General features: G+C 38.0%; 2 protein-coding genes across 3 annotated transcripts in view; one reads left to right on the forward strand and one right to left on the reverse strand.

Annotated features, from left to right (window-relative positions):
* The first annotated feature begins 179 nt into the window (after positions 1-179).
* ATP6V1D (ATPase, H+ transporting, lysosomal 34kDa, V1 subunit D) lies at positions 180-15453 on the forward strand. Its single transcript, XM_004681766.2, has 9 exons — positions 180-355; positions 4979-5096; positions 7680-7759; positions 9888-9955; positions 10634-10678; positions 11792-11895; positions 12445-12511; positions 13487-13565; positions 14421-15453. The coding sequence occupies exons 1-9, from the start codon at positions 315-317 to the stop codon at positions 14560-14562; spliced, it is 744 nt and encodes a 247-aa protein (XP_004681823.1). The 5' UTR covers positions 180-314; the 3' UTR covers positions 14563-15453.
* Positions 15454-16814: 1361 nt separating this feature from the next.
* MPP5 (membrane protein, palmitoylated 5 (MAGUK p55 subfamily member 5)) overlaps positions 16815-27699 on the reverse strand; it is a 69431-nt gene continuing 58546 nt past the window's right edge. For both annotated transcript variants that reach the window (XM_004681767.2, XM_012724629.1), the window contains exon 15: positions 16815-20368. In XM_004681767.2, coding sequence (XP_004681824.1) covers positions 20192-20368 — 177 coding nt within the window. In that variant the 3' untranslated portion in view covers positions 16815-20191. The remainder of the gene's footprint in view (positions 20369-27699) is intronic.

The following is a 27699-nucleotide window of genomic DNA, read 5'->3' on the forward strand; positions in this document are numbered from 1 at the left end:
GCGCGCAGCACTTAGCGCAGTCGCCTGGGAACTGGAGGAGGCGGGACTAGGAGGCGACCGAGAATAGAGGTGCAGGTCTCCGGTGCGCGCGCCTCCACATCCGGGCATCGCCTACCTCCTTTCCTCCCCGCCCCTCCCCCGCCTCATGCCAACCGGAAGCGGAAGTAAAGTGTGCTTACGCTAGCTGCCGCTTAGCAACGCGAGGCTGGTCAAGTGACCCCACCAGCTGACTTGGTGGGGGAAGACTAAGTGCCGGGGTTTGCTGCAACCGCAACTACCGTGCAGGGGACCTAAGCCGAACAACCACTGACAGAATGTCGGGCAAAGACCGAATTGAGATCTTTCCCTCCCGAATGTAAGTAAAAGAATGGTGTCAGCAGCACCTGTAAAGCAACGTCTGCCTGGAACTGCGGTCCCCTCAATACCCTGGGCCAGCAGCGTAGTTCCCTTTATCGGGGCCAATTCTAAGCTTTCTCCAGCCTCTTCGTGAGCCCGAGGCGAGGCGCCTTGACGGCCCCCTCACGGTCCTCTGAGTGAGCCAGTTTGGAAGAAAGCGATCTGAGTCCCTAAGAACAGGCTCTCGGGTGTCTAGCCTTTGTGCGTGTCCGCTGACTTTTTAATCGAACCATTCATTCTACAAACCTTTTAAGAAGGCCTGCCACTGGATTTATATAACTATGAACGATCGCCAGGCGTGTCTTCATCGCACTCACATTGTAGTGAGATGCCGGACGAACGAAATGCGCAGAGAAGGGAAGTCTACTGCCGGGGGAAGTAGCAAATTAGAAGAGACCTCTAAGCCATATTGGGGTGGAATTGAATCTTCTTGGCTTGGTGGGCAGTCTAGGATCCCCGTACTTATTTTCCAAGATCCAATGAAGTGTCTGTCACCTGTGATGGAAACATACCAGTTTCTGAGGTCCTTTTGCTTTAGCACCGTGGTATTTTGTTCAATTTCTGTTAATTGCAAAATGGTTATTTGTTTACATACCCTCCTCGTTGGACTGTGGGCTTTCTCCAGGATGAGTGTCTTGTTTATTAATTCATAAAAGGTCCGCAAACAATGTTGATTGACCCATGGCTTGGAATCTGCTTAGGTCTGGGGTGTCTTTCTCTTCTAGCCTGAATTCTTTGTCAGGGAAAGTAGCATAATGCCCTAGGTATGTGACTAGCTTCTAAAGAAAACTTTGAAATTTTCTCAACTCTGGCTCACAACTTGTGGAAATTACAGGTGGTTTTTATTTGCTCTTTTCCTTTTTTTTTTCAGTGAAGAGCAGAAAACCATTTTTTTCATTGTGACATTGGGATCTTTTGATTGTGCTATCTCTTTAGAACTGTTTCTTCCCGTATCTTGATCATTTCTTACAGACTTTGAATCTGAGAATTATAATCAAATCCTAAACCTAGATTTCCCCTGGCTACATCTTTTAATGAAATAGAGGTTTTTGTTGTTGTTTTTTAAACTTTCTAGTAGTTATTACTAGGGTGGGGTGGGAGTGATTTGAGGAGAAAGGCAATGCTTGTGAAATAAAGGATGATGGCTAAATTACAATGAGAACTGCAGAACTGGCACTTAACTGATGCGGACTCTGCAAACCTTTGCACTGAGGGGCCACCAAACTCTGGCATGACTTCTAACAGACTAAGGCTGTTTCTAAGATGTCCTCTGAGAAATGCCTGTTAAAATGCCGGCCTGAGAAAGTATAGTACAGGGCTACTAGAATTTATTGTTCGTTTCTATCCTCCACCTGACAATTTACTGATGGTTCTACACACCATCTGTTGGATGCCTCTGACCTTCCTTTGTTAGGACAGTTACATTTGTTAGTGTCTGGCTGCATTTATCTTTGACAGTAAGAATGTTAATTTTTTTTTGGTTTGATTTTAATTAGCAATAGAAAGGCAAAAGTAAACTTTTTTTTAACATAAATAAGAACGATAGATTTGTGAAGGTGAAATTGACTTTGAGAGCATTCAGCTTGCTGATTAAGAGAAAACTCAGGTGCAGGAAGTAGCAGCTTCTCTAATATTTCTTCCCAAGGCATAGCAGCTGTTCCTTTGTCATGTAGTCAGATGTCTTTGATTCAGCTGGAAACATAGGCATCATCCCTATTATTTAGATGAAGAGTAGAGCTTTGGAGGACTGAGCGGCTCTGAAACTTGTAAAATGACAAGTTTTTAAAGAAAACACACTGGCAACTTCTGTTTTAGACAGTTCTGCCTTACAGCATTATTCTGTGAAAATGGGCTTTCCCCCACGTAGGCACCAGAGGGAGCAAGTTTAGGGTGGAAGCAAAAGAGGAGGATTTGGAGTCAACAGAAGTCAGTCAGATCCAGTTTCAACTACCTCCTGGCTGTAAGCCCTTGGGCAAGTCACTCCCTATTGTTCAATCACCAGAGATGAGTGACATTTATCAATTTCCATAGATGTCATTACCTAGGAGGACATTGAAATTACCAAGGTAAACCAAATTTTATGAACTGATTTCATCTTTTACTCTACGGAATCTGCAATGCTAGACTTTGACTGAAATTTGATCCAATGCGTTAGGTCCAAATTCCGGGGGTTACTGTCAGCATTACAGTGTGTTAAGTGTACACATAGGGTGGATGATGCCTGTTCAGGCTGGAGACAGGACAGGCTCCACTTGGTTACACTTCCCTATGAGGTCAGTGCCATCAAGTGTTTTTTTTTTTTTTCCCAAAGAGAGATTTGAATAGTTCTGTTCATCTGATATAGTTACGATCTGTGGGGGAAGCAGTGTGACCTGTTTTGGGAGTATAGTGGGTCCAGGTTGCACAACTCACAGGAGTCAAAAATCTAGTTCAGGTCCTGGCCTGCCTGCTCTCTCATGTAACCATGGGGAAGTTGTTTCACTCTTCTGAACCTTGTTTCCCATTTAAGATAATATCTAAAGTCCCAGCAATGAAATTGTCTCAGTAACCTTAGCCTTATGGTAAAAGATTTCAGAGTCTAGGAATTTAAGAAGACTAATATATGGTGTTTGCGGTTGGCTATAACATCAATCTCTTGAAATTACATGGATGAACAAATTACTAAGTATCTGTGTTGTATAGTTGGCACATGGCAGCAAGAACAGAAATACTTTCTGCTACTGCTTTCTTGACTTTGATAATTGCATTTCTGATGGACTGAGATTGAAATAAGGGGGTGAGGAGCCTTTAGTAGCTTGCTTTATTTTAGGAGTATGTTTATTTTACTTGTTATCCAGCATTATTTGCAAATTAGTGAGTGGAATTAGGGTTTTGACGAATGATGTCAAAACACTTTAATGCCACACTTAACAGAAAAAAAAATTGTGTCATAAAATCCAAAAGATACAAAGAAATCTAGTAGTAAAAAGTAAATCCATTCTTTTCAGTTAGCCCCCTTTCCCAAAGGAACAGCTGACACTTTCTGTGGGTCCGCTCTAGAATTACTCGCTGGGTCTCTACAGCCCTACCTGCCCCTACTTGGCATAGTAAGACTGTGTCCCTCGGAGAGAGCACCTGTGGACGGCCATCCTCTTGGCTGTTGTACCATGAGGCATGATTTATAGAACATTTGTTTTCTGCCATTTTGCTCTCACAAATCAGGCTAGTATCTCATCCTGAACCTTGCACATTTTTTTTTTTACACTTGTGGTGTTATAGGGCACCCCAAATCTGTTAAGAGGACAGGGGGAGAGGGACACCCCTGAAGCCCCAAAAACTGCCTGCTCTAAGTGGGTTCTGTCATCCGCCGCAACAAGACAGAACATGTAAAACTTTAATGAAAAGGGACTTTAATACAGTAAATATACAATACGGAACACAAAGAATATAATTTCTAAATCAAACACCTGAAGTTACCCATCCCCTCGTGGGCAAAAGTCAACCCAAAAGGGGTTGGTCCAAAGCAAGGCCTGAAAGCCCGCCACTAAAGCACCTTCTGGCCGGGACCCATGGAAAAGGGTCAGAAATGGCCAGACAAATCTGGGGGCAAAAGAGCAAAATCAAAATCAATATAAACACTGCCATAGTCACCTCCCTACAGGTATCTCACCCACATCTGCCTTAGCCAGTCCAGGGTCAGGAAACAAGCACGTGTCTTCATCACATGCTTGCTGCTCCATGTGGTTTCCTCAGGTCTCCTCCTTCTTCACCCTGCTTCATTCTCTTCTTCTCTCCTTTTTCTCTGCTCAGCTCCGCCCTCCTTCTGGGTGGGGCAGGGAACCTGGAACTTCCCTTTTTCCTAGGGACCACCCTGTTACAGTGGGAGTAAATCCGTAGGATAAATTCTTCAGATTCCCCAAAGCAGAAGTGTTGGTTCGCTTCAAATTTTGACATGTTAGTAGACAGTTTTGTTTTTTAATTTTTTTTAAAGATTTTATTTATTCATACAGAACTGGGGTACAGGCCAGAGGTGTGGAGGGTGAGAGGATTCATCAGACACAGAGCGGGGAGCAGAACAGGCAGATCGACAAAGTACACTGCTGAGGGGAGCAGCGGGCGGGTCAGGAGAGGTCTGCCACACCATGTGGATCTCCTCCGGGCAGGTGGGAATCGAACTCATGCAGAAGTGGCTTAAGCTTCTTAGTGCTGTGCTTTAACCCGCTGCACCACCAGGGAGGGCTGGTTTTTTAATTTTTAGTGCCACTCTACTATTGGAAACTGAAGACACAGGTGATATTTTAACCTACAAATCATATAAGCATTTAAATTATGCTGACATCATAAAATAGGGTTCCTGGTAATTTTATTGTGGTTTAATAATACTCCAGATGTTGGTTAAAGAATTGTTGTAAATAAATATTTCATTTGTGGAACACAGAGGCTGGAAATCTGTAGTATTGAGAAATCAATTTAACCTGTCAACTAAAAATGTTACATATTTTATTGTTAACTCAATGGATAAAGCATCATTTTAATACTTTAGAGAGTTATTTTTATTTCCTTTAAGTAATGAGAATAATGTCTTTACTTTTCCTTTATGTAGGGCCCAGACCATCATGAAGGCTAGACTGAAAGGAGCACAGACAGGTCGAAACCTCCTGAAGAAAAAATCTGATGCTTTAACTCTTCGATTTCGACAAATTCTAAAGAAGATAATAGAGGTAAAAGGAGCTTGGCTTCAAACAGTGTTTATTTTAGAATTACCTAAGGAAAATCTATCATGACCCATGATATTTTAATTCTTTGAATTAAATTTCATTTTTTCAAAGGTAAAGTGCCATTGAAGTTGAACAAGTTTCAGATAGTTCATTTAGTCCCAGCCCCCTCCCTTTCCCCAAAGCCTTGGCTGCTGGTCTGCTCTGACCCCTCCTGCTGCCCTGACCTCACTGGGAGCCAAAGGGCCTTTATATTAGGTGTTTCTTCGGCCTGAAATGCTCTTTCTCAGAATACCTTACGACTGGCCCCTTTGGCCCGCTGGTGTCTTTAGATTGGTCACTCCCCATCAACTATCTGAAGTGAACACCATATTTACTTTGGTCATGGTCTAATTTTATCATAGCACATACTGCTGTATTTTTTTTTGTCTGTATTTCCCTGCTAGGGAATTCGAGTTCCTTGGGAGCTGGAACTTTGCCATTGTAGCACTATATTTCTGATGCCCAGGACACTGCTGGATGGAATAGGTTTTAATTGAATGCTTTTTGGATAAATAATGTGAGAATAAATTAGTATATCAAAAAAAAAAGCAAAAATTCTTTTTCATAGCTTGCTCTCCCCTCCTCCAGTCATCCTCTCACTTTTCAAAGGGCTTGTCCTTGACACTTCAGTGTATAGCCTTTAGTCTTTTCATCTTTACTTTTTGGCAAGTGTAGTTATTTTGTACATATTATATGAAATGTGTGTATTCATATATTAATATGTCAATATATTGATATATTTGTCTCAAGATTTATAAGTATGTGTATATACATTTGCTTTTAGATGCAGCATTTCCTGCCTCTTTCTCCGCTCCCCTCACTTGTTGGCTGTGCGGACATCTCTCTTCCTCAGCACATTCAAATCTGTCTCATTCTTTGTAATAACTGCGTGGTACTTCATGGCATGCATAGTGGCATTTAATCATTTTTCTATTGAAAAATATTTAGTTTTACTGTTTGGGGAGAGTTGGACTTTTAAATCCTTATGTTTATGATGCTAGCATTTCTTTGGAAAAAGGATCTTAGAACTTTGAGGATATAGTCATTTTACATAACTAAAAATTTTTTAGTGAAGGCCGAATTGCCCTTCACTTGATACATTAACTTGCGTTCTTAACAAATGATGAGAGAGAACCTATTTAAAAAACTGATGCTAATCATTTTTTGTGTTTGTTACTAATCCATTGGGTTAAACTCTTATTTTAACTTGTACTACTTTAGATAACTTAATGAGGTTGAGCATCTTTTCATGTTTATTTGTAATTTGTCTTTTTTGGTGAATATCTCATATTTTTCTAGAAGTTCTATGTATCTTCATTCTAGTTGGTGGGTAAAATGCTAAAAATGTTTTCTCGAAGTCTTTTGCTTATTTTTTAACTTAAAACAATTATATCTTAATTCTTTTTTGGTCAAATCAGTTTGTCTAATCTGTTTGTCTTTTCTTTTATGTAGCTTGTGCACTATGTACATAATGCATTACTTTAGAAAGGCCTAAAAAAATTAGGAAAATAGTCTATATTTTCTGTTGTTATTTTTTAGCCCTCTATCTTTAATATTTATGAATTTTGCTTTGCTTGGTCTTCTCTTGGGTGTGATGTAAGGGATAAGGGTAGAGAGGGTAGGAATTTAGCTTTATCATTTTGTAAATGGTCTCTACTACTATCTCATGTACCCTTGAGGTTGTTTCAGATCTCTATAATCCACTTTATTCATTCATTTGTTCCAGTACCAGATATATTTCCTTATTATAAGCCGCACATTTTCATTTTCAATATTTGGTAAGATAATTCCTACCCTAGAGTTGTCCCTACTTTTCTTTTCTTAAAAAAAAAAATTGGGCCCTCCCTGGTGGCTCAGTAGGTTAAAGCACTATGACGCTAGCCAGCCACAGTTGCTTCAGTGCCTGTTCGATTCCCAGTAGGGAGGTGACCGTGACCCATATGGCACAGCAGACCTCTCTTGTCTCACCTGCTGCTTCCTTCCCAGTGTGTTTCAGTAGATCTGCCTGTTCTTCCCCCCACTCTGTCTCTGGTGGGTCTTCTCCCTGCCCCTGCACCTCTGGGCTGTGTCCCAGTTCTGTATGCATAAATAAATAAATCTTTTAAAACGACAACAACAAAAAACATTTAAAGAAAGTGCTTGGATAGCTAAATTTTCAATTAAACATTAAATATTTTAGATGTATTTTTTGAATCACTGTGCTTTAGGATTTTGACCGCGCTGCATTGAATTGAAGACATTTGAGCAAGTTTCATGAAACCATTCAAGAATAAGACAAGTTTTTCAGTACAGATTAATTTTTTTCTATTTCTTACTGTGCTTTGATTCTAAGACTCATAGTCTCACAGTTTTGCATCATTGTTAGTGACCATAACCAAAGTTGTTCAAGCAAAATTGGAAATTTTTATTTTGTTTTATTACTATCAAAAAATATTTACATGCACACCTGACATCAAATACTTCTAATTATTAAAGGAACATAATTATGTTATGGGTTTTTCTTGTAAAAATCCTGATTGAATCTGCTGTTGGTTTATGCTTTTCCAGACTAAAATGTTGATGGGTGAAGTGATGAGAGAAGCAGCTTTTTCACTGGCTGAGGCCAAGTTCACAGCAGGGGACTTTAGGTAAGAAGTCTAAGTCGGGTTTTAAAAAAGTAAAGAAAGTGCTTTCATGTTCACAATTTAATTTAAAGTCAGATTTTAATTAAAAATATATAAGCATTAAAGGCAAATGATGTAATAATAAGGAAGAATACTTTTTTAAATAATAGAATAGTTTATTTTTACATAATTTTGTGCCTTTTTCCATCTCAGTTGTAATCCCTGTGGGCTTCCCATCACCAAATCACGTGTGAGCCATCACCATAGTCCAGAGTACTTTCTCCCGCCCCCATTTTTGATCTCACGCTCCACTCCACCCCCGTAAAATGTCTCTGGTATATTATTTGTTCATCATCATCATTATTTTTCCCCTGGTCCTTTATGATCCTGCAATGAGTGAAACCATCTGGTATTTTTCCTTTTCTTTCTGGCTAATTTCACTAAGAATGATCCCTCCCAGCTCCATCCATGTTGTTGAAAGGCATGTTTTTATCTTTTTTGGTTGCTGAGTAATATTCTATTGTGCATATGTACCACACCGTTTTAATCCAGTCATCTACTGTTGGGCATTTGGGTTGATTCCATGTCTTTCCTATTGCAAATAAAGCAGCAATAAACATGGGGGTGTAGGTGTCTTTTTGAATAAATGTTTTTGCGTCTTTTGGGTAGATACCGAGGAGTGGGATTGCTGCGTCATAGGGAAGCTCCATGTTTAGCAGTTTGAGAAACTTCCAAACAGTTTTCCACAGTGGTTGTACTAGTTTGCATTCCCATCAGCAGTGTAGGAGAATTCATAAGAAAGAATACTTTTAACCCTTTCACCTAACACTCCTGCTGCCTTTATTACCATCATGTGTATCTGCTACATAGTTGTAGGCACAGGAGATACATTATTTTATAGTCTCCTTTTATTTAACTTGTATCATAAACATTGTTCTTTTATTCATATGGCTGTATAACTTTTTTCTATATATACCAACTTCATTAGCGTTTTGTCTTCATGGCTAGTTGTGGGGTTGATTTTCAGATTTTGGAGTATTGAAGATGTCATGACATTTTCATGTGTATATATTTTTGTTTCTATTATCTCCTTAACATAGCTATTTGAGAATGGAACTAGTTGTGCACAAGGCACAAATTTTAGGACTTTTCATCATCATAAATATATGTTTTATAAAGCATACAGTAAGGTTTTGTTACTGCTTTAAAAGGGGGTTTGCCATTTTACATATGTCCTGTGATTTTCCAAATAAGCTCAGCAATCTTTGTTATTTTCAGCTTAGGTTCATAGGTTTCCTGAAGTTACATAGCTGTTTAGTGGCCGGGGTAGAAGCAAGTTGTTTTCATATTCTACCCAATGACATAATCCTTCCATTCTTTTTTTTTTTCTTTTTAATTTTTGATTAAAAGTTATAATGTTGTACCTATAACTGGCATATAGCATTAGTTTCAGGAGTGTGTTCATAGTGGCTAGTATTGTAATACACTGTAGAATGATTATCACAATAAATCTGGTTTCACCGTTGCAGCACAGTATTCCTGTTGTCAACAGGGGTACGCAGTTGCCTTTGTTTCATGTATTAGCATTACTAAGTGGAAAGATGTTACAGCTTCAGGGGCATGAAGGTACTCTGAAGTAGTAAACTTTAATTTTTGCCACTATTGGTAGGCTAGTAATTTTCCTGACTTTCTCAGCAGAGGAGGATGGGGAGTCAGTCAGTAGTATGTAAGTGGTGAGAGTGTTTTGGGCAGTTAGGGTGAAAACACTTTTTTCTTGATGGTAATGGATTACTCAGACAAAGCTATTTGGAAATTAGATAGCATAAAGAATTGCACAATTGCTTCGACAGTTGGACAGCAAACTTTGAGGGAGTTTTTCCATCAAATTACATTAGCAGAATAAAAATCCCTAGAGTCATACACGTGCAAGACAGCCTGTGTGCTTAAGTCATTCTTTTTCTTATGGCTAATACTTTGCTCTCTGAGGCCCTCTTTAGGCAGCAGCGAGTGATGCGTCGTCTTTTCTGGGAAAAGATACTCATCAAAACATGCTTCATTGTGTTATCTCACTCTGTTGAACTGATCCAGCAGGATTCCTGGAGTTTTCTCATTCCAAAGTCTAATCTAAATAAGCTCTTTTCTGTTCCTGCAGCACCACAGTTATCCAAAATGTAAATAAAGCCCAGGTGAAGATACGAGCAAAGAAGGATAATGTAGCAGGTAACCTTTAAAACTCTTTGGACTTGTAGCAGAAAAGAATTCATCTTTAAATTAACCTGTTTAGACAGCAAGCTTAATGTACTAATTTCTCTTTTCTACTTAGGATAGGTTGATTGGCTTTACATGTTAAAATTTGTAACTTGGTGGGCAGGTCATGGGGTTCAGTGCATGTGAGTTAGCAATACAGTATGAATGAGCTCTGGAGAGCTGCTGTACAATATTATGCCTACAGGTAAGTAGGCCACTGTTGTACTTAAAAAACTTGTTAAGGGGTAGTTCTTAACACACATACAGATACAGGAAAGCAGATACAAGAAATCTTTTGCAGGTGATGTTATTATCTTGATTGTGGTGTTGGTATAGTATAATGCATGTGTGTAAATGCATCACAATGTAGATGGTTAAATATGTGCAGTTTTTGTATATTAAGTATGCTTCACTAAAGAATGAAAGGAAAGTTGTTAACAACCATTTCTTTATTATTTAGGATGCTAGAACTTTTGAATAGGAATCAACACTGAAAGCAAGTTCCTAAAGTTATTTAAGTCAGTTATCATTCCAGACCGTCTCTTGCCCTTTGAGTACTTACTGAAAAGGAAACCCAGGGAAGTAGTGCTGAGAAGGCAGTGCCCTGAGGACGCTTACGAAGCTGTGTCTGTGTCTGCTTCTTCTTCACAGGTGTCACTCTCCCCGTGTTTGAGCACTACCACGAGGGCACAGACAGTAAGTACGCAGCTTTTGTGTTCATGTGTAGCTCTGAGATCTGGTTTTCCTTTAAATGAACCTACTTCTGGAAAGTGGTGCTTACTAGACTTTAGAGTTCAGTGATTGCAGCAGTAGAAACCCTCTACTGTGTAGTCAGACAGAATTCACTGGTATGAGTTGGTATCTTCCTGTGGTTTTGATTTGCATTGCCCTGACAATAAATGATGAACAGTTGTTCATTTTCTACAACTTAATGTATATATTCTCGTTGGTGGGTAAAATACTAAAAATACCTTCAAGTCTCTTGCTTGCCTTTTAAAAGCAAGTGGTATCTTAATTTGTATTTGGTCAAATCTCTTAGTCTTTTACATAGCTTGTGGGTTATACATAACGCTTGTGTCTCCCTCAGTCAGGGGTGCGCCTCCGTGCTCCTTGGTTTTCACCTCCCTGGGCTGCGTCTAACACGGCCTACAGCTCTGTGGCTGAGGTTTGCTCAGCAACTCCCTACCCCTGGTGCAGTCTCTTTAAGGTCACTCTCCAACCCCTTGTGAAGGGGTTGAATGAAGTTGAATTTCCTTGGTTTCCCTTCTGGAATAGTGTTTGCCTCAGATGTTCAAGAGGTATTCTTATCTCGTCCCTAGTCAGGATTGCCCTGGGTCAGTGCAACCCAGGAGTGAAGCAGGAAACCTCTGATGCCATCTTTTCCTTCTAGTTGAGCTAGGATTCAGAATTGAACAATTTTAAAAATAAGTATCAGTGTTCTCTCTTTGTACCTGTTGGTTCACGTAGAATATTCAGTGCCATTTGAGTAAAGAAGTTAAGCATTATAGAGTCACTGCTAACGAGGGTCACTACTGTGGGCATCACACAATATGATGTACAAAGGCACTGGGGTGCATTGGAGAATCCAGCAAGCTGGTGAAATGGAGTCAAAAGCTTTTAGAATAGCATCCTTATGTAGAATTTTCTCAGCAGCTTGCCCTACATCAGGCATGGGATGGGCGCTGTTTGCATGTAACAAGGGCTAATGAATTTGTCAGTCCATGTTTGCCATTCTAACTTGCCATCTTTTGGGGATTATTATGATCATTTCCTTTCTAGTGACAAATGTTGTCTGACTTGTTCTTTCAGGTTATGAACTGACTGGGTTAGCCAGAGGTGGGGAGCAGTTGGCTAAATTAAAGAGGAATTATGCCAAAGCAGTGGAACTACTGGTGGAACTAGCCTCACTGCAGGTCAGTAGCTAAGTGCTCACCTCTGTGGCTTAATTTCTAATCACTGAGTGGGGAGATTCAGATATGAGTCGAGTGTTCTGCTCTTTGTAACTGTTCCATACCTTGTGGAGCAAGCCAAAGATACTTTGATTTCTCAAATGGTGGTTTCTGTATCATTGTCCCTACTTTTTATTACTAACAAAATATTTGCAGTGGTTTAGTATTTTCTCACCATTTGCTAGGTGAAAACAGCAATGGTTCTTACATGAGTAAAATATAAATGTAACATGGCCTGTGCATCAAAGCATTTTTCCCACTTTGTGCCCAGTAGTGTATGATTCTCTCCTGATGAGAGATTCTCACTTCAGGTGAGGCTGCAGAATACAAGTTCTGATAGTGTAGAAGTAGTACTGGCTCTGTGAAAATCTTACCAGCATTTTTCCTTGTGAGCATGTTGAAAGTAGTCTTGGTTTTTAAATGTTCTCTACAAAGTGCTGTGTGGAGGGAAATGAACAGGGCACAGTGAGGATCACTTTGTGCTTACATTAGTAATTTGTCCTCTTCTCTTAGACATCCTTTGTTACTTTGGATGAAGCTATCAAGATTACCAACAGGCGTGTAAATGCCATTGAACACGGTGAGTTTAAGCTGCAGTGAGGCTCTTGCTTCATCTTCTCCCTGACTCTAGGCTACTAAGACACCGTCCCTGTTCACAGAAGGAAGGGCAGGAGTCCTATTCCAGTGTACTAGACGCTTCCAGAGATGCGTCTGGGGGAGTTACAGAGGAGTGGTGAGAGAAATTATGGAATGTTAATTTACTAACTTTGGTGATTTGTGAACGAAGGGTGGAAATCTTTCCAATGAGTGCATTTATTTCCTGTCTCTTACTTACTTCATCATTTAAAAATTAAGCATATTTGTTGATATTATTATTTGCTGCTCAAGAATCTTTCATGAAAGAAACATTCAATTTTATGGTAGGAAAGCAACAATTGAATAGCAAAGACTTTTTTTTACTTGGCCTCAGTTTTAGGAAATTATCATTTTCTAAAAAACTCAAAACGCATTTCTTTTTTTGCTTGCTAATGTTACACCTCATCCATGGAATTGCCAGCAAAACAAAATGAATATAGTAACAGTTCCAGTTCCCAAGGAATTCATGTTCTAGAAGCAGAACAGACAATACTATGACACAAAACATCTTTTAAATCCTCTCAGCTTGATTTTCTACTTTGTTTTTTTTAAAGATTTTATTTATGCATACAGAACTAGGGTACAGGCCAGAGGTGCAGGGGTGGTGAGAGGCTCACCAGGGACAAAGTGGGGAGCAGAACAGGCAGGTTGACAAAGTATACTGTGGAGGGGAGCAGCGTGAGGGTCAGGAGAGGCTGAGCCATGTGGGTCAGCTCCCTGGTTAGGAAATGAATTTGTGCTGAAGTGGCTGCAGCTAACTTCATAATGCTGCACCTTAACCCATAGTGCCCTGTTTTCTGTATTAATTGTACATTAACGATAGAAAAAATAGGTAACTTATATAAATGAACACTGGTAATTTGAAATGAGATTAGATGTGTTCATGTTTTTTACATTCATGCATATATTTGAACCCTAGTTATCATTCCCCGGATTGAACGTACCCTTGCTTACATCATCACGGAGCTGGATGAGAGAGAACGAGAAGAGTTCTACAGGTTTGTTGGAATTGGCAGTTACTAATCATTTTTGTTTTCCATATTATAAAGGCTCAATTTGCTGAGAGTTGTTGACCTATGTTCTTGAGTAGCAAGACCTGATTTTATCCTAGTAAGAAGCAAGAAATAATACTGCCACAGGGTAGAGAAAAATCTGTCAAATTTTACATAGACCTGTCTTCCTCAGAGATGCTACTAATTGACTAGATGAGTCTTTAAAGTAAAGCGATTTAAGTGTCTGCCTCCCACATAAAAAGGAACTGCAATTAATGAGCCAATCAACAAATGTGTATTACATGTTGAGTATGTTCCAGGAGTAAGTATAATGTACTGGGGGGCATTATGTAAAAATCTAAATCTTACCATTAGAGAATTTACATAGTACTTGGAGAGACGTTACATAGGTGCATAAATAGGTTGTGACATTTGAAGCTAGTAGGGACAGTAAGTACTATTTAGGTAGTATATGAGGTTACAAAAACAGGTGAGGACACACGTATTCAGGGACAACAGGGCCACCTCAGACCCTGAGATAGCTGAGTGTAGTATGATGTGTGATCTCACCATCAGAGTTTTTGTCTGCTACCATTTGGTGGTGGTCCATATTGAAAGATTATTTTTATAACTGAATGCTCAGGAAATGAATTTCAAAATTTATGCCATCAGATTAGGAACTTTTGAAATCAGCTACTAAATTATGTATTCATCCTATCTTTTTTATTAAATGGCTTATAAATACTGAGATTTTTAAAGGGTGAAATTTTGTTTCAGAATGTAGATGTTTCTCTTTGCAAAACTAGAAGAAAGCAAACCTACTTGGCACTCAAGCAACATTCAGAAAATTCCGTTTTACAGGTTAAAGAAAATACAGGAGAAGAAAAAGGTTCTCAAGGAAAAATCTGAGAAGGACTTGGAGCAACGAAGAGCAGCCGGCGAGGTGCTGGAGCCTGCTAATCTCCTGGCTGAAGAGAAGGATGAAGATCTTCTGTTTGAATAATCTTTCTTGCTCTGGTTCCTTCTGCAACCCTAACATGGCACCATTTCCATTCGTGGTGTGTAGGTTTGGTACGTGTGGCTATTTATTTTTTGGCCTAAGGTGTCCACGTGGGGTTATCTTTTTGGAAACATATTTCAGCAATCATGTGTCACAGATGAGATTTGTAGAAACATCGCAAGAGCATATAGCAGTGTCTGCACTCACTCTGAAGTGTCACCCTGCTGCACTGACGTCTGTTCCCAGCGATCCATTTACCATTAGGAAGCACCCATTAGGAAACAGCAGTGTGTCAGGGCAGCCTGCTGAGTACCCTTTGTTCCTTCCCACGTTAGACCTTGGGGCTGGCTGTCTTGACACTTGTGTTACTGTGGTACTTCTCAAGCTTTATAAAAACCTATTTTTCTTGCATGACAGATCTCTGTCCTGTCATGGCAGCACTTCTGCCAATTTAAATGTAACTATGGTATAAACAGTAAAATAACTTTAAAATGGACAGTTCCAATCATGTTCTTATGCTCAGCACATGGTAGTGTCACCTGGAAACAGCTTTCTCTGCAGACATGCAGGAGGTGGGTATTCTCCCGTTGTTCCCCTTTCATGTATCAATGTTTTACTAATTAAGCTTACTGAGATGAATTTTGGGGTACTAGTAAATATGACTGTCAGTGAGTTGAGGGCTTATTAATACTTCCTTATCTCATCTGTGAAAAAAATACTAAAATTCTGAACTGAGAGTCACAATTGAACTTTTCACTATTTTATAAGCAGTAATAATTTGCTACCTTTCATGTAAGATGTGGCGTTTTGAGTGGCCAAATCAGGTGACTGAGGTTTTTTTTTTAATAATACTGCAAACATTAACCTACTATAATAAATCTTAGTTATGTGCTGGGTAGTGTTAAGTTTTTTATGTTATCACAAGAGGTATGTATTATTTTTAAGCGCACAAGGAATTTAAATAATAAATCCTAGGTAAGACACCTAGAAACAGGTACATCTGAAATTTAAATCCAGGCAGTCTACCTTCAGAATTTTTACACTTTTAACTTCTATCCTTTCTGTATCCCCTATATATATATATATTTATTTTTTAAAGATTTATTTGTACATACAGAACTGGGGTACAGGCCAGAGGCTCAGGGGCGGTGAGAGACAGAGTGGGGAGCAGAACAGGCAGATCCACTAAATAGACTGCTGAGGGGAGCAGCGGGCGGGTCAGGAGAGGTCTGCCTCGCCATGTGGTCGCCTCCGGGGACGGCAGGAATCAAACTCATGTGGAAGTGGCTTAAGCTTCTTAGTGCAGTGCTTTAACCCGCTGCGCCACCAGGGAGGGCCTGTATCCCCTATATTTAAGACTGCTTGTATTTGAAGCTAAGACAGGATGTAAATTGAGGAGCTGATTTTTTTTTTTAAGATTTATTCATTCATACAGAACTGGGGTACAGGCCAGAGATGTGGAGGGTGAGAGGATTCACCAGGGACAGAGTGGAGAGCAGAACAGGCAGATTGACAAGTACACTGCTGAGGGGAGCAGCGGGCGGGTCAGGAGAGGTCTGTCACGCCATGTGGTCACCTCCGGGGCAGGCGGGAATCAAACCCATGCTAAAGAGGCTTAAGCTTCTTAGTGCAGTGCTTTAACCCGCTGCGCCACCAGGGAGGGCCCAAGGAGCTGATTTATAAGAACTCTTGTTGTACACCAAATAAAGTTTCAGATTAGTGTTTGGAAAAACAACACTGAGTTCTTTAGTCTTTTGAAAGCAGACAGTACTTAGCTGCTTAACATTTAACTTTCCCAGTACCCTGGTGATGTTAAATATTATCTCCATTTTGCAGATGAAGAAACAGCTTTTTTCAGGTGAGAGAACAGTTGGTATGTGGAACTAAGTGTATCTTGATTTCAGAGCATTGGTTCTTACGCAGTATGTATCATCTTTCTAGGAAGCAAAAATGGCTTAAAGGTAGAAACAGAACCAAATTAGGAGCTTTCATTTAGGTAAATTCAATATTTACCTTTAAGTGTTTAGCCAAAGTACCCTACATTTCTCCTGTGGCTTTTTTTTTTTTTTTAAAGACTTTATGTATGCACACAGAACTGGGGTACAGGCCAGAGGTACAGGGGCAGTGAGAGGATTCACCAGAAAAAGTGGGGATCAGAACAAGCAGATTGACTAAGTACACCGCTGAGGGGAGCAACGGGCAAAACAGGAGAGGTCTATGGCTATGTGGGTCACCTCCCTGGTGGGTATCGAACTCCTGGTGAAGCAGCTGTGGCTAGCTTCATAGTTTTGTGTTTTAACCTGTTATGCCACCAAGGAGGGCCCTGTCCTGTGGTCTCTTAAAATGCTAGTATTTATTGGCTTTGGCTAAGCTTCCTACAGAAGTGCAGATGATTTTACAGTTTAGCATATTGTTAAGAAAACAGGAGAAAATAGTGGACAATTTACTGTGTGGGGTTGAGGTGCTCTGATCCACAGGAACAGATCAGGATAGTAGAAAGCTGCACTAGGGCAACAAGTATGTGTGAAACTGTTGGATTTTTCCTTTCTTTTGGGAGAAGAGTGGTTTAGAAGGAAAAGGAGGAATGAAGAATGGAGAAATGAACTACACATTTGTTAATAAGTGACATCCTATGGTCAGTGTCCTCAAATCCTTGGCAGCATATAATCCTAATTGCCCCAAGTATTACATCCCTTCTCTAGACTACTTTCAAATTTACAACCTTGTTTGTCTTTAATATAGGGTTTTTTGGGGTTTGTTTTTAACAATTAAGGAAACAGAACCTGCATCTCTGCTAATGGGCACACCCTCCACCCCACACTGTGAAGAGCAAAATTTTAAAAGGCTCCACTTTGAGGTTATTTATAGTGGACTTGCTTCTGGTAAAAACTTGAATACTGGATTGTCATTAGGTGTGTTAAAACATTATATGGCAAGGGACATAAGCACAGCCAAATATTTTTAAAATTTCAAATATAATTTTACTTTTTATTTTTATGATACAGTGTGCATTATGACTTCTCAAAATAACAAGAGTGAAAATAACAAGAGTGTAGATACAGGTGAGAATACAAAAGTGGATTAACAATAGGTGCCAGAAAGGTTACCTTTTATTAAGGCTAAATCCCTGGTTTATATTTTCCATACACATTCACAAAATTACATTCAAATCAATACTTATTTCTTAGGCCATTATAAAAAGGTGGGGGGGGAGGGAAGAATCCAGACATTAGATTTTCATAGAAAGCAAATCTGGATAAGTCTAAATACTATTCTCTTTTATGTTTGTTGTGACTTAAGAAAATTTATTAAAGGAAACTATTTCCTTGCTTGGACTTTTCATCTGTATTGATTGTTGGGATCATTTCTAAAAGTGGATGAGACCTTAACACGTGGTCTCAGAACCAGTGAGGGACAGGAAATGAAACTGACAAGAGCAGCTGGAGATACAGCAAGGCTTTTCCCTCTTTTCTTCGAAGGAAGTCAGCAACAACTCAGTTTCACTTTGCTTAGGGACTGTGTTGAATATCAGCACACCCATTTCATGAGGACTGAGAAGAGTCTGGGACAAAAGTATTTCTATCCCTTTACTATTCTTACAAAGACGGGGAGAACTAAAGGACTTCAAAAAATCCTAAACTATCTGTTGTCACCTTAGAATTCATGAAAGTACACTATGGCATGGCATGTGACTGGTAGAGGAGATCTGCTTGTTACAAACTGCATGTATCTTGCCAGCATGCTGCTGCAGTGTGGCTGACTCAGACTGGCAAAAGCCATAAACTGACTACCTGAAATCTCCGTCTAACTTACGCTGCCAACATTTTAGATCTTAGCTTTCAAAATAGGTGTTAGTTATTATGAGCAGGTCACAAAAGTCTGTTGTGTTCCACAGACTACCTTTCATTCCTGAGGAGAAAGTAATCTGGAAAATTGGAAAGATTAAGTGCTTGTATTCCTTGGCCTTCATTTTCCTGCCATAAACTGGAGTGTATCAGACCATATGTATGGCATTCTTCTCCTTCACTCAGAAATGTTATTCCTCCTAAGGAATCACTATCTTGAAAGTATTCCCATGTAAGACATATACTCCAGTCAACTTCAAGGCCATATGAACTTGGACAGAAAAAGGCAACATATAACATATGTTAAAATAAAATTATGTAGAAGAGAGAAAAAATATCAAATATGACATTTAGATACACTACTTATTATAAACCATTGCTATGTTAAATTAAGTGACAATTCAGTTATTATTCCAGTGTTTAGCTATGGGAATAGGAACGCTGTAGTTAAAATCTTCATTAAAAATAAAATCAAGACATTCACATTTAAGGTTGTTTGTCACACATCACACCATCTCTAGAGGCATGAAAAGACTACAACTTTCCATGCCATTTACAGAAATTGAACTTTAAAGCTATAGCTAAAGACACAGTATGAAAGTCCTGTTAGCTTAAACATGATTTAGCAAGCTGTTCCATTCCGGCCACAGAGCATATCTTGTTAGGACACAGACCTGTTTCCGTGTGCTAAATTACCAACTTGCCCCCAATCATCCTTTCCTTCTAATCTAAAAGTCAACTGTTGTGGTATTTCCTAGGATGAATGTAATTTTATTCCAATGCTGAACAAGTATAATGTATAATCAATGAAGATCTATTAAATCTGTTAAATATTATCACAGCAGCTATATTCATCACAGAAACCCAGTTTATTACTTATATAAGCACAGCCAAATTATACTGTGCTCATGTAAAAATGCAAAAACTGTCAAATAGCCTATGTCTTCATGTATGTAAAGACCTATTTGCATCATAAGTTTTTAAAATAGTCAACACTGTATGACCATGTCATTCATAAAAATTTTTTGTACTATGCAGATCAGGCAAAGGAAGTGAGGTTATCAAATTAGTTGTGACAATTTAAGAAAAAATTTCAGAAAATCATCTTTAAGAAAATGAGCTACATGTTGTATGTGTTTCACTAGATCAGAGACTGCTAAATGTGCAGTGAAGTTTGATCTACAAACTCTGAGCTAAAAAAAAAAAAATGGTGCATCCTAGCGGAATGTTTTTTAAAAAATTAGATACATACAAATGCCACCTAACAAAGTGACTCCAGACCTAAATGGCACCGTTTTGTCTTTTTTTTTTTCCTTCAGAATAGTGTTTCTGATGATTAAACCAGTCTCTTTACGTATTGTCTTGCCTAGTACACAGAAACACAGTACCCCCATTCCCTTGAAGTCATTAAATTTACTATTAAAATAACACCAGTATTTATTACTCTGAGACATGGACTGTTATACACGTTTTTTCTTGAAAATATTACTTAGAAAAAAGTTAAGTGAATTAAAAAAGGTTTTGCATGGATATAATGGAACTTCCATGTTCAAAGTGTCCATTTAGAATCCCCAAATAAGGCAAGAACCTCTAAGCCATGTACAGAGAATAAAGACTGCTGTGCACAAATTGCCTAAGGGGACTTCTCACTAGCTTAAGATCTAGGAACAGGTCTTCAGCTTATACTGCATGCCATGGTATCCTCAGAGCTGCTGAATATCAGGGCTATCTTTCTACTGGCAATCTGCCAGATCAACTTCACTCATACCACAGAACGGATGTTTCCTTCATCTCAACCAAGTGGATGGCACCCACTGAGGTTCAGTATCAAGTTTGTTAATTAACCTAAGCAATTCCTGATAGGCTTTATCAAGATCTGAATTCACTATTGCAGTGTCAAAGTAGTGGCCATTATTTTGTTCCATCTCTCTAGTCTTCTCAATGATTTCTCTCAACTCTTCAGGCTGCAAAGAAAAGAAAAAAAACATGAGGTAACACTAATCCTTATCAAAATACACTATGACTCAGAGACAGCCAAAGATAAAGAACTGCCTTTAGCTTTCCTTCATCTCTCAAAATAACTTCCAAAGTTTCCCCTCACCCCCCAACACTGCCAAGGCTATGGTGATTTCCTTTGCACTTTCAGAACTCAGTGTGAATCACTGGGACTCAGTATCTGTTTTATATTGCTAGTTAGGTTTTCACATACTTTTAACTACAAGATTAGAGGCGTCTCTATAGATATTCGCTGTCAAATATTTTAGGGAGAAGCATGACCTCTTCCTAAAAATAACACCTTTGTTTTAACAGTGAACTTTCCTAGTTGGAGTGACGGGTGGCAGGACCTAAAATATCATCTACTTTGGCTTTATAAATAAACAGCCTCTGGCTTTTATAGCTGTCATGAAGTTAGAATAAACATGGGGAAATAAAAGAATTAACTGAATGGATAGCTTTTTCTATGAAAACACTGGTGGTCAACATGCTCAGTTTAATACATTAAGTTGCTCCCTCTTTTCAATATACACAGGAGGTTTTTTGAGATGAAAAAAGGTATACTAACAAGAATTTTAGAAACGTTGCAGAGCAGGCTACTTTAAAACAGTGGATAAAGGAAGCAGCTATTTCACATAAGCAGCTGGCAATGTTATGGGCAAGCTTATCCAAACCCTCTAATTATCAGGCACACTTGTTCAAGAGGTAATCTCCCCTAAAAACATCCTTGTTAACAAAAAGAACTAAAGTCAAATCCAAAAAACTCAGTTGTGAAAGTGCATGTCACTAGTATGTTAGACCCATAATACAAGAACAATTCCTAATCTTTCAATTGCTTGAACTTTTATAACACTAAAAATATGGCAGTTCTGGCTTGTTCTGAGGCAGTTTCTTGTGTGGCTATTTCCATTCTGGAATGTGGTGTATCTGGCTATGGCACACAGAATCCTTTGTTCTCTAGTAAGGACTCTACTACACCCTGGAACTGAACACACTAACATTCTTACATGTCTTCTCAAAGCTCAATACTATTTGAAGAACATTCCAGAACTCAGAATCTAAACTTTGTGGTGCTAGTATAAATGTAAATGTTAAGTCCCACATAAGATGTGTTTGCTTGAAAAATTTTGGACTAAAATTGACCATATCAATTTCCATTATCACTTTATTATACTTTCTAACCCCCATTTTGGCAGAACAGATTCAGGGGACAACTGATTGTGTACATTCTACATACAACTGAGTTAACATCTTCACTTTGCTAGTTAGCACAATTTCATAGAGTTAAAATAAGGGATTTGTTTTCACTTGACATTTTATTGTGTGTAATGAAAAAATGAGGAAATAACAAGGAGATAAAAAGTAAGTGGAATAAAAAACAATGAAAATTATCACCTTCTATCCAACACTAGAAGAAGTATTACTTGTGTGCATGGAACATACAACCAGATTTGAGCCATACATTAAGGCTCAACAAACTAAAAGATTCTCATCTTAGAGAATATGCTTTCTGAATGCACTATTATAAATCAGTAAGATTTAAAAAATCTCATACTTCTAAATCACATACTTCTAAATAACCCATGGGTTAATGAAGAAAAAGACAAGGGAAATTAGAATGTATTTCTAACAAAATGATAGTAAAAAATAGAACCTCCAAATTAAATGCTTGGAAAATTTTAACTTCAAATGCCTGTATTAGAAAATAAGAATGGCTTAAGTTTTTATCTTTAGAAACTAGAGGAAGTATAAATTAAAACTGACAAGGAAAAAATAAACAGAAGTTAAGTAGAAATCAAAAAAGAGAGGCAATGAAGAAAAAAGTCCTCAAATTTTAAGGTAAATGTGGTTAATTTTAATTTCCATATAAATTTTAAAAATCCAAATTTCTACACAAAAGACTGCTATTTGTTTTCAGTAACAGTTTTCTTGATAAATAATTTATAAGTCACCCAGGTCAATCACTTAAAGTATAGGATTCAATAATGTTTAGTAGAGTTAGAGTTGTATAATCAACATCCCAATTTTAGAACATTTTCATTATCTCTAAACCATATCCTTTAGCAGTTACTCCTTTTTTTCTCCCATTCCTCAGCCCTATGCAACTACTAATCAACTTTAAATCTCTGAATTTCCTGTTCTAAACATTCCACATGGTGGATCCATGTATTATGTAGTCCTTTTTGACTGCTTTACCTTAAATTTTGTTTTCAAGATCCATCCATGCAGTAGCATGTTTTCAACAACTTCATCCTTTTTATACCTGTTCTTCAAGACTTAAAGCTATGTTAGTAATCTCAGACACTTTTATTAGCATAAAAACAAGAGTCCAGAACTAATTCTACCTTCTGACTCCACATACAGAAATATCTGATCAGGTCATTTTTGACAAGTGACTAATGTAATTCAATGGGAGAAATGATTTTTTAAAGAGGTGATGGATATGGACATGTGATTATAACCAAAACAAAGTTTAAAAGAAAAAATAGTCATGTTCCATCCTGGCTGCACATTAAAACAAACATTGAGAGGGATCATAGGTCTCAAAGTAGAAGTTAAAAAGGCTTTAGGAGAAAACACAGGGCAAAGTCTTTATTATCTCAGAGTAGGCAAAATTTACATACAGTGCACAAAAATCATAAACCTGAAGAGTAATGAAAAACTGTCATTAAACTTTCCTGATCTCAAATGATAGCATTAAGACACAAAGGGAGGCCATGAGGCAGTTCAACAGAGGCAAAAGAAAATCCAGGAGTCACTCTCCTTCCATGTACACACCAAATACACAGCTGCATAGGGAACATTTTCCTGTGAAAAATATCTGAAGATGGGAACAGATTCTCCACAACAACAAAACACTGAAATGGGTAGGAGAGGCAGAGGCAGATGTGTTCTCACCAAAAATGCTCATTCCCCAGAGTGGTGACCTAGCTCATAAATGCTGAACTTGAGAAGGGAGGGTTCATGCCCACATCACACAACCCTTGGGACCTGGCCTGCAGAACACCCTCTCTGCGCCCTTATAACAACAGGCTTTGAAAACCAACAGCACTTATGAACTGGAGACCCAAAAAGCAATGGGGAACAGAAAATCTGCTCTTAAAGGGAACCTACAGATTCACTCACCCTGAGAACCTATAAAAAGTGCCCAAACCTTCATGAGGGTGACTCATTAGCTAATTTAGCATTTGTCAGGGGCAGTTGGTTGGAACTTTCTCTGGGACGTAAGGTGCTGTTGGGTACATTTAGTATTTCTCCTATCTTGCTAATTCTTAGTCACTGAACTCCTGAACAAGCCTGTGGCCCTACTGAAGCCAGAAGAGATCTTGGGATAGCCAAGGGATATAGTATATGCTTGCTCTTGGCCTTGTTATGTCTCACTGGTACCTACAAGAAAGGGACATATATACCAGCATTCTGATTCTTAATCGTTATCTCCATGGTGGACACCCCAACATCACCAGGTCTGGAGGCCAGTGGGGTTTACAACTCTATCCCCACAGATGGATTTAATAGATGTATATATACCATCCTATCCAAAAGCAGCAGGTTATATATTTTTCTCATGTGTACACAGAATATATTCTGCAGAACAGATCACATTATGCCACAAAATAATTCTCAATTTACAAGACTGAAATCTTATTGAGCATCGCTTTTTGACTACAATACTATGAAATTTGAAATCAATTATAAGAAAAACTGAAAAAAATTATAAAATTTTACAAATTACACATACAAATCAAAGGAGAAATAAAATAACCAGCAAAAAATGAAAATAATAATATGCCATAATCTATGGGATACATACAGCAAATCAGATTTAAGAGGAAATTTTACAGCAGTACAGGTCTACCTCAATAAATAAGAAAAATCTTAAATAATGTTAACTTTAGACTTAAAGGAACTATAAAAAGACCAAAGTCCAAGATTAGCAAAAACAAAATAACAGTAAATATCAGAGTGAAAATAAATGAAAAGGAGACTAAAAAGACAACAAAAAAGATAGATGCTAAGAGCTGATTCTTTGAAAAGGTTGACAAACCTTTAAGCTCTACTCACCAAGAAAAAAAAGTTTCAGATAAAATCAGAAATGAAAGAAAAGAAGCTACAACCAATACCACAGAAATGTAAAAAAACCATGAGATTATGAACATCTAGGTAATAACAAATTGGACAATTGCTTCATAATTCTTACTCATATAATCTTCTATTATGAATCATGAATAGAAAATTAAGTAAATGGATTACTAGTAAGGAGATTCAAACAGTAATCCAAAACCTCCCAAAACAAAAGTCCAGGATCAGTTGGCTTCACCATGTATTGTACCAAACATTTGAAGATTTAATACCTACTGTTCTCAAATACTTCCCAAAGAACTGAAGAGGAGGGAATGCTTCCAAATTTATTTTACAAGGTCAGCATTACCCTGATACCAAAGCTAGACAAAGATAATCAAGAAAACTATAAGTTAACATGCCTGATGAGTAGAATATGCAAAAATTCTCTTATAAACACTAGCAAATTAATTTGGCAGCACACTAAGAGTATCATACACCCTTAACAAGTGGGATTATTCCAGGATGTATGGCTGGTTCAATTTCTGCAAATAAAACAATGCTTATCTTAATGGATACCAAAAAAGCATTTAACAAAATATCCATTTATAATTAAAAAAATATAAAAGGCCATGCCAAAAAAAATGAAACTAGATTACTACCTCGCACCATACACAAAAATCAACTCGAAGTGGATTAATGACATAAGAACAGAAAATTTAAATTACCTGGAAGCAAAGATGGGCAAAAACACTACACGGCATACACTTCAGTAATATCTTCGAAGCTACAACACCCAATGCAATGATAGTGAAGGCAAGGATAAATAGATGGGACTACATCAAGTTAAAGAGCTTCTGTACAGCAAAAGAGACATTACAAAAACAGACAGCCCAGTAATTGGAAAAAAATTTTCTCACACAAAACTAGCGATAACGGATTGATCACAAAGATATACAAAGAACTGATGAAACTCAACAAAAATAAACCACCCCATCAAAAAATAGGCAGAAGAGGAAATGCAGATGGCCAACAAGCATATGAAAAAATGTTCAACATCACTTGTAATATGGGAGATGCAAATTAAAACCACAATGAGACACCACCTCACCCCAGTGAAAATGGCACATCTTAAAAACAACTAGCGACAACAAATGTTGGCGAGGATGTGGAGAAAAAGGAACTCTCCTGCACTGCTGGTGGGAATGCAAGCTAGTACAACCCCTATGGAAAATTGTTTGGAGGTCCTCAAACTAACATGGAGCTTCCCTATGACCCAGCAATCCTACTCCTACGCATCTACCCAAAAGACACAAAAACACTGATTCAAAAAGATACTTGCATCCCCATGTTTACTGCTGCTTTATTTACAATTGGAAAGACATGGAAACAACCCAAATGCTCAAAAGTGGATGACTGGATTAAAAAGATGTGGTACATATACACAATGGAATATTACTCAGCAACCAAAAAAAATAAACACATGCCTTTTGCAGTAACATGAATGGAGCTGGAAAAGATCATGCTTAGTGAAATAAGCCAGAAAGAAAAGGAAAAATACCAGATGGTTTCTCTCATAGCAGGAGTATAACAGACCAGGTGAGAAAATAATAATAATAGTGAACAGCTATATACCCGAGTGGGGAATGGAATCAAAAACAGTGGGGGAGGGAAATGCACTGGTCTATGGTGACGGTACATGGGTGATTTGGTGATGGGAACCCCATGGGAATTACAACTGAGATGGAAAAATACACAGAATGATATAAAAATAAACTATTATTTTAAAAAATAAATAAAAGAGAACCATATTAAGAAAAAAAAAAGTAAAGGCCATATATGACAAGCCTACAGCTAACATGCTCAAATGGTAAAAAACTAAAGTCTTTTCCATTAACAAGGTAAGAATGCCCACTCTCCCCACTTTTGATCCTGCAGTTCTACTTCAAGGGATTTACCAAGAGAGATGAAAACATATTTTGGCCAAAAGACTCTTACGAATGTTTAGAGCAGTTTCAGTCATAGTAGCTCGAAAATGGAAACAGTCCAAACAGCATTTTAACTAGGAAATGGACAAACTGTGCTATGCTTAGATCATGGGAAACCACTCAGCAAAAGACAGTATGATATACTGTTAGATGCAACTGAGATGAAGTCTACAACTATGCTAATCAAAGTCAGATGCAAATTTACACATACTATATGGCTCCATTTTTATTAATATTTAGAATAGACAAAACAATCTGCCACAGAATGCAGATTATGGTTACATGGGGAAGGGTGGAGGGGTTATTAACTTCCCAAGAGCAAGATAAACATTTCTGGATTATGAAAATGTTCTAAATCTTTATTTGCATGATATTCAAAAAGGTATACTTTTGCCACAACTGTGTTTTATTATATGTAAGTAAATTTAAGATGCATGTATTTTATCATATGTGAAGTATAACTCAATAAGGTTAACTTTTAAAGTCCCATTATATTATTTTTTTAAATGACTTTTTTGAAGTAACACTGGTTTATAATTTTGCATATTCCAGGTATAACACATGCAATTTACATGTGAATACTACATTGTGATTACCAGCAAGTATGTTCTTACCATATACTTGACCCCCAATAAGGTTAATTTTTTAAATTAAAAATTTGAATTGAAAATCAAACATATTGTGTATTTTTAAAATATTTTGATACTGATTAAATTCCTGCTTTAATAATATGCATAAACAGTATCTTTCTAGACCACACTCAATTTGGGATGGCAATTCCAAATAAAGTAGGTTAAAAGAAATTCATATGTGAACTGCCAGATTGCCAATCAAAAGACAACTGCCTAACAAGTTTTGGAATGGTGTATTGTCCTTGGTATGATACTGAATCTTTGTGGAAGAATAACCTAAAAATAAAAATACACATTGTTAGCAAGTAGAAATTTAGGCTGAACATGTAGAATGAAGTCCACTCTGGTCCCTAATATGCATCCATTTCCTTCCATAATCATAGTGTTTCTGATCTATCAACCTAGCTACTGTGGACTAACTTGTTGAGGATTAAACCTGTTTTTTTCCCCTGAACAGCCAGTAACCATGTCTCATTTCTTTTGTGTTTTCTTAAGTGCAAGGACAGCAGATACTCTGACCCCTCTCATTTATGAACAAATCCAAGTGAAAAAGGAAAAAGCTATTTTAACTAGCTAGTGAACTAAGCCTAGATAAGCAACCTGAATTATACTCAACATGTA

This window comes from Condylura cristata, unplaced genomic scaffold, assembly GCF_000260355.1.
Source record: "Condylura cristata isolate star-nosed mole 26May11 unplaced genomic scaffold, ConCri1.0 scaffold00013, whole genome shotgun sequence".
NCBI lineage: Eukaryota > Metazoa > Chordata > Mammalia > Eulipotyphla > Talpidae > Condylura > Condylura cristata.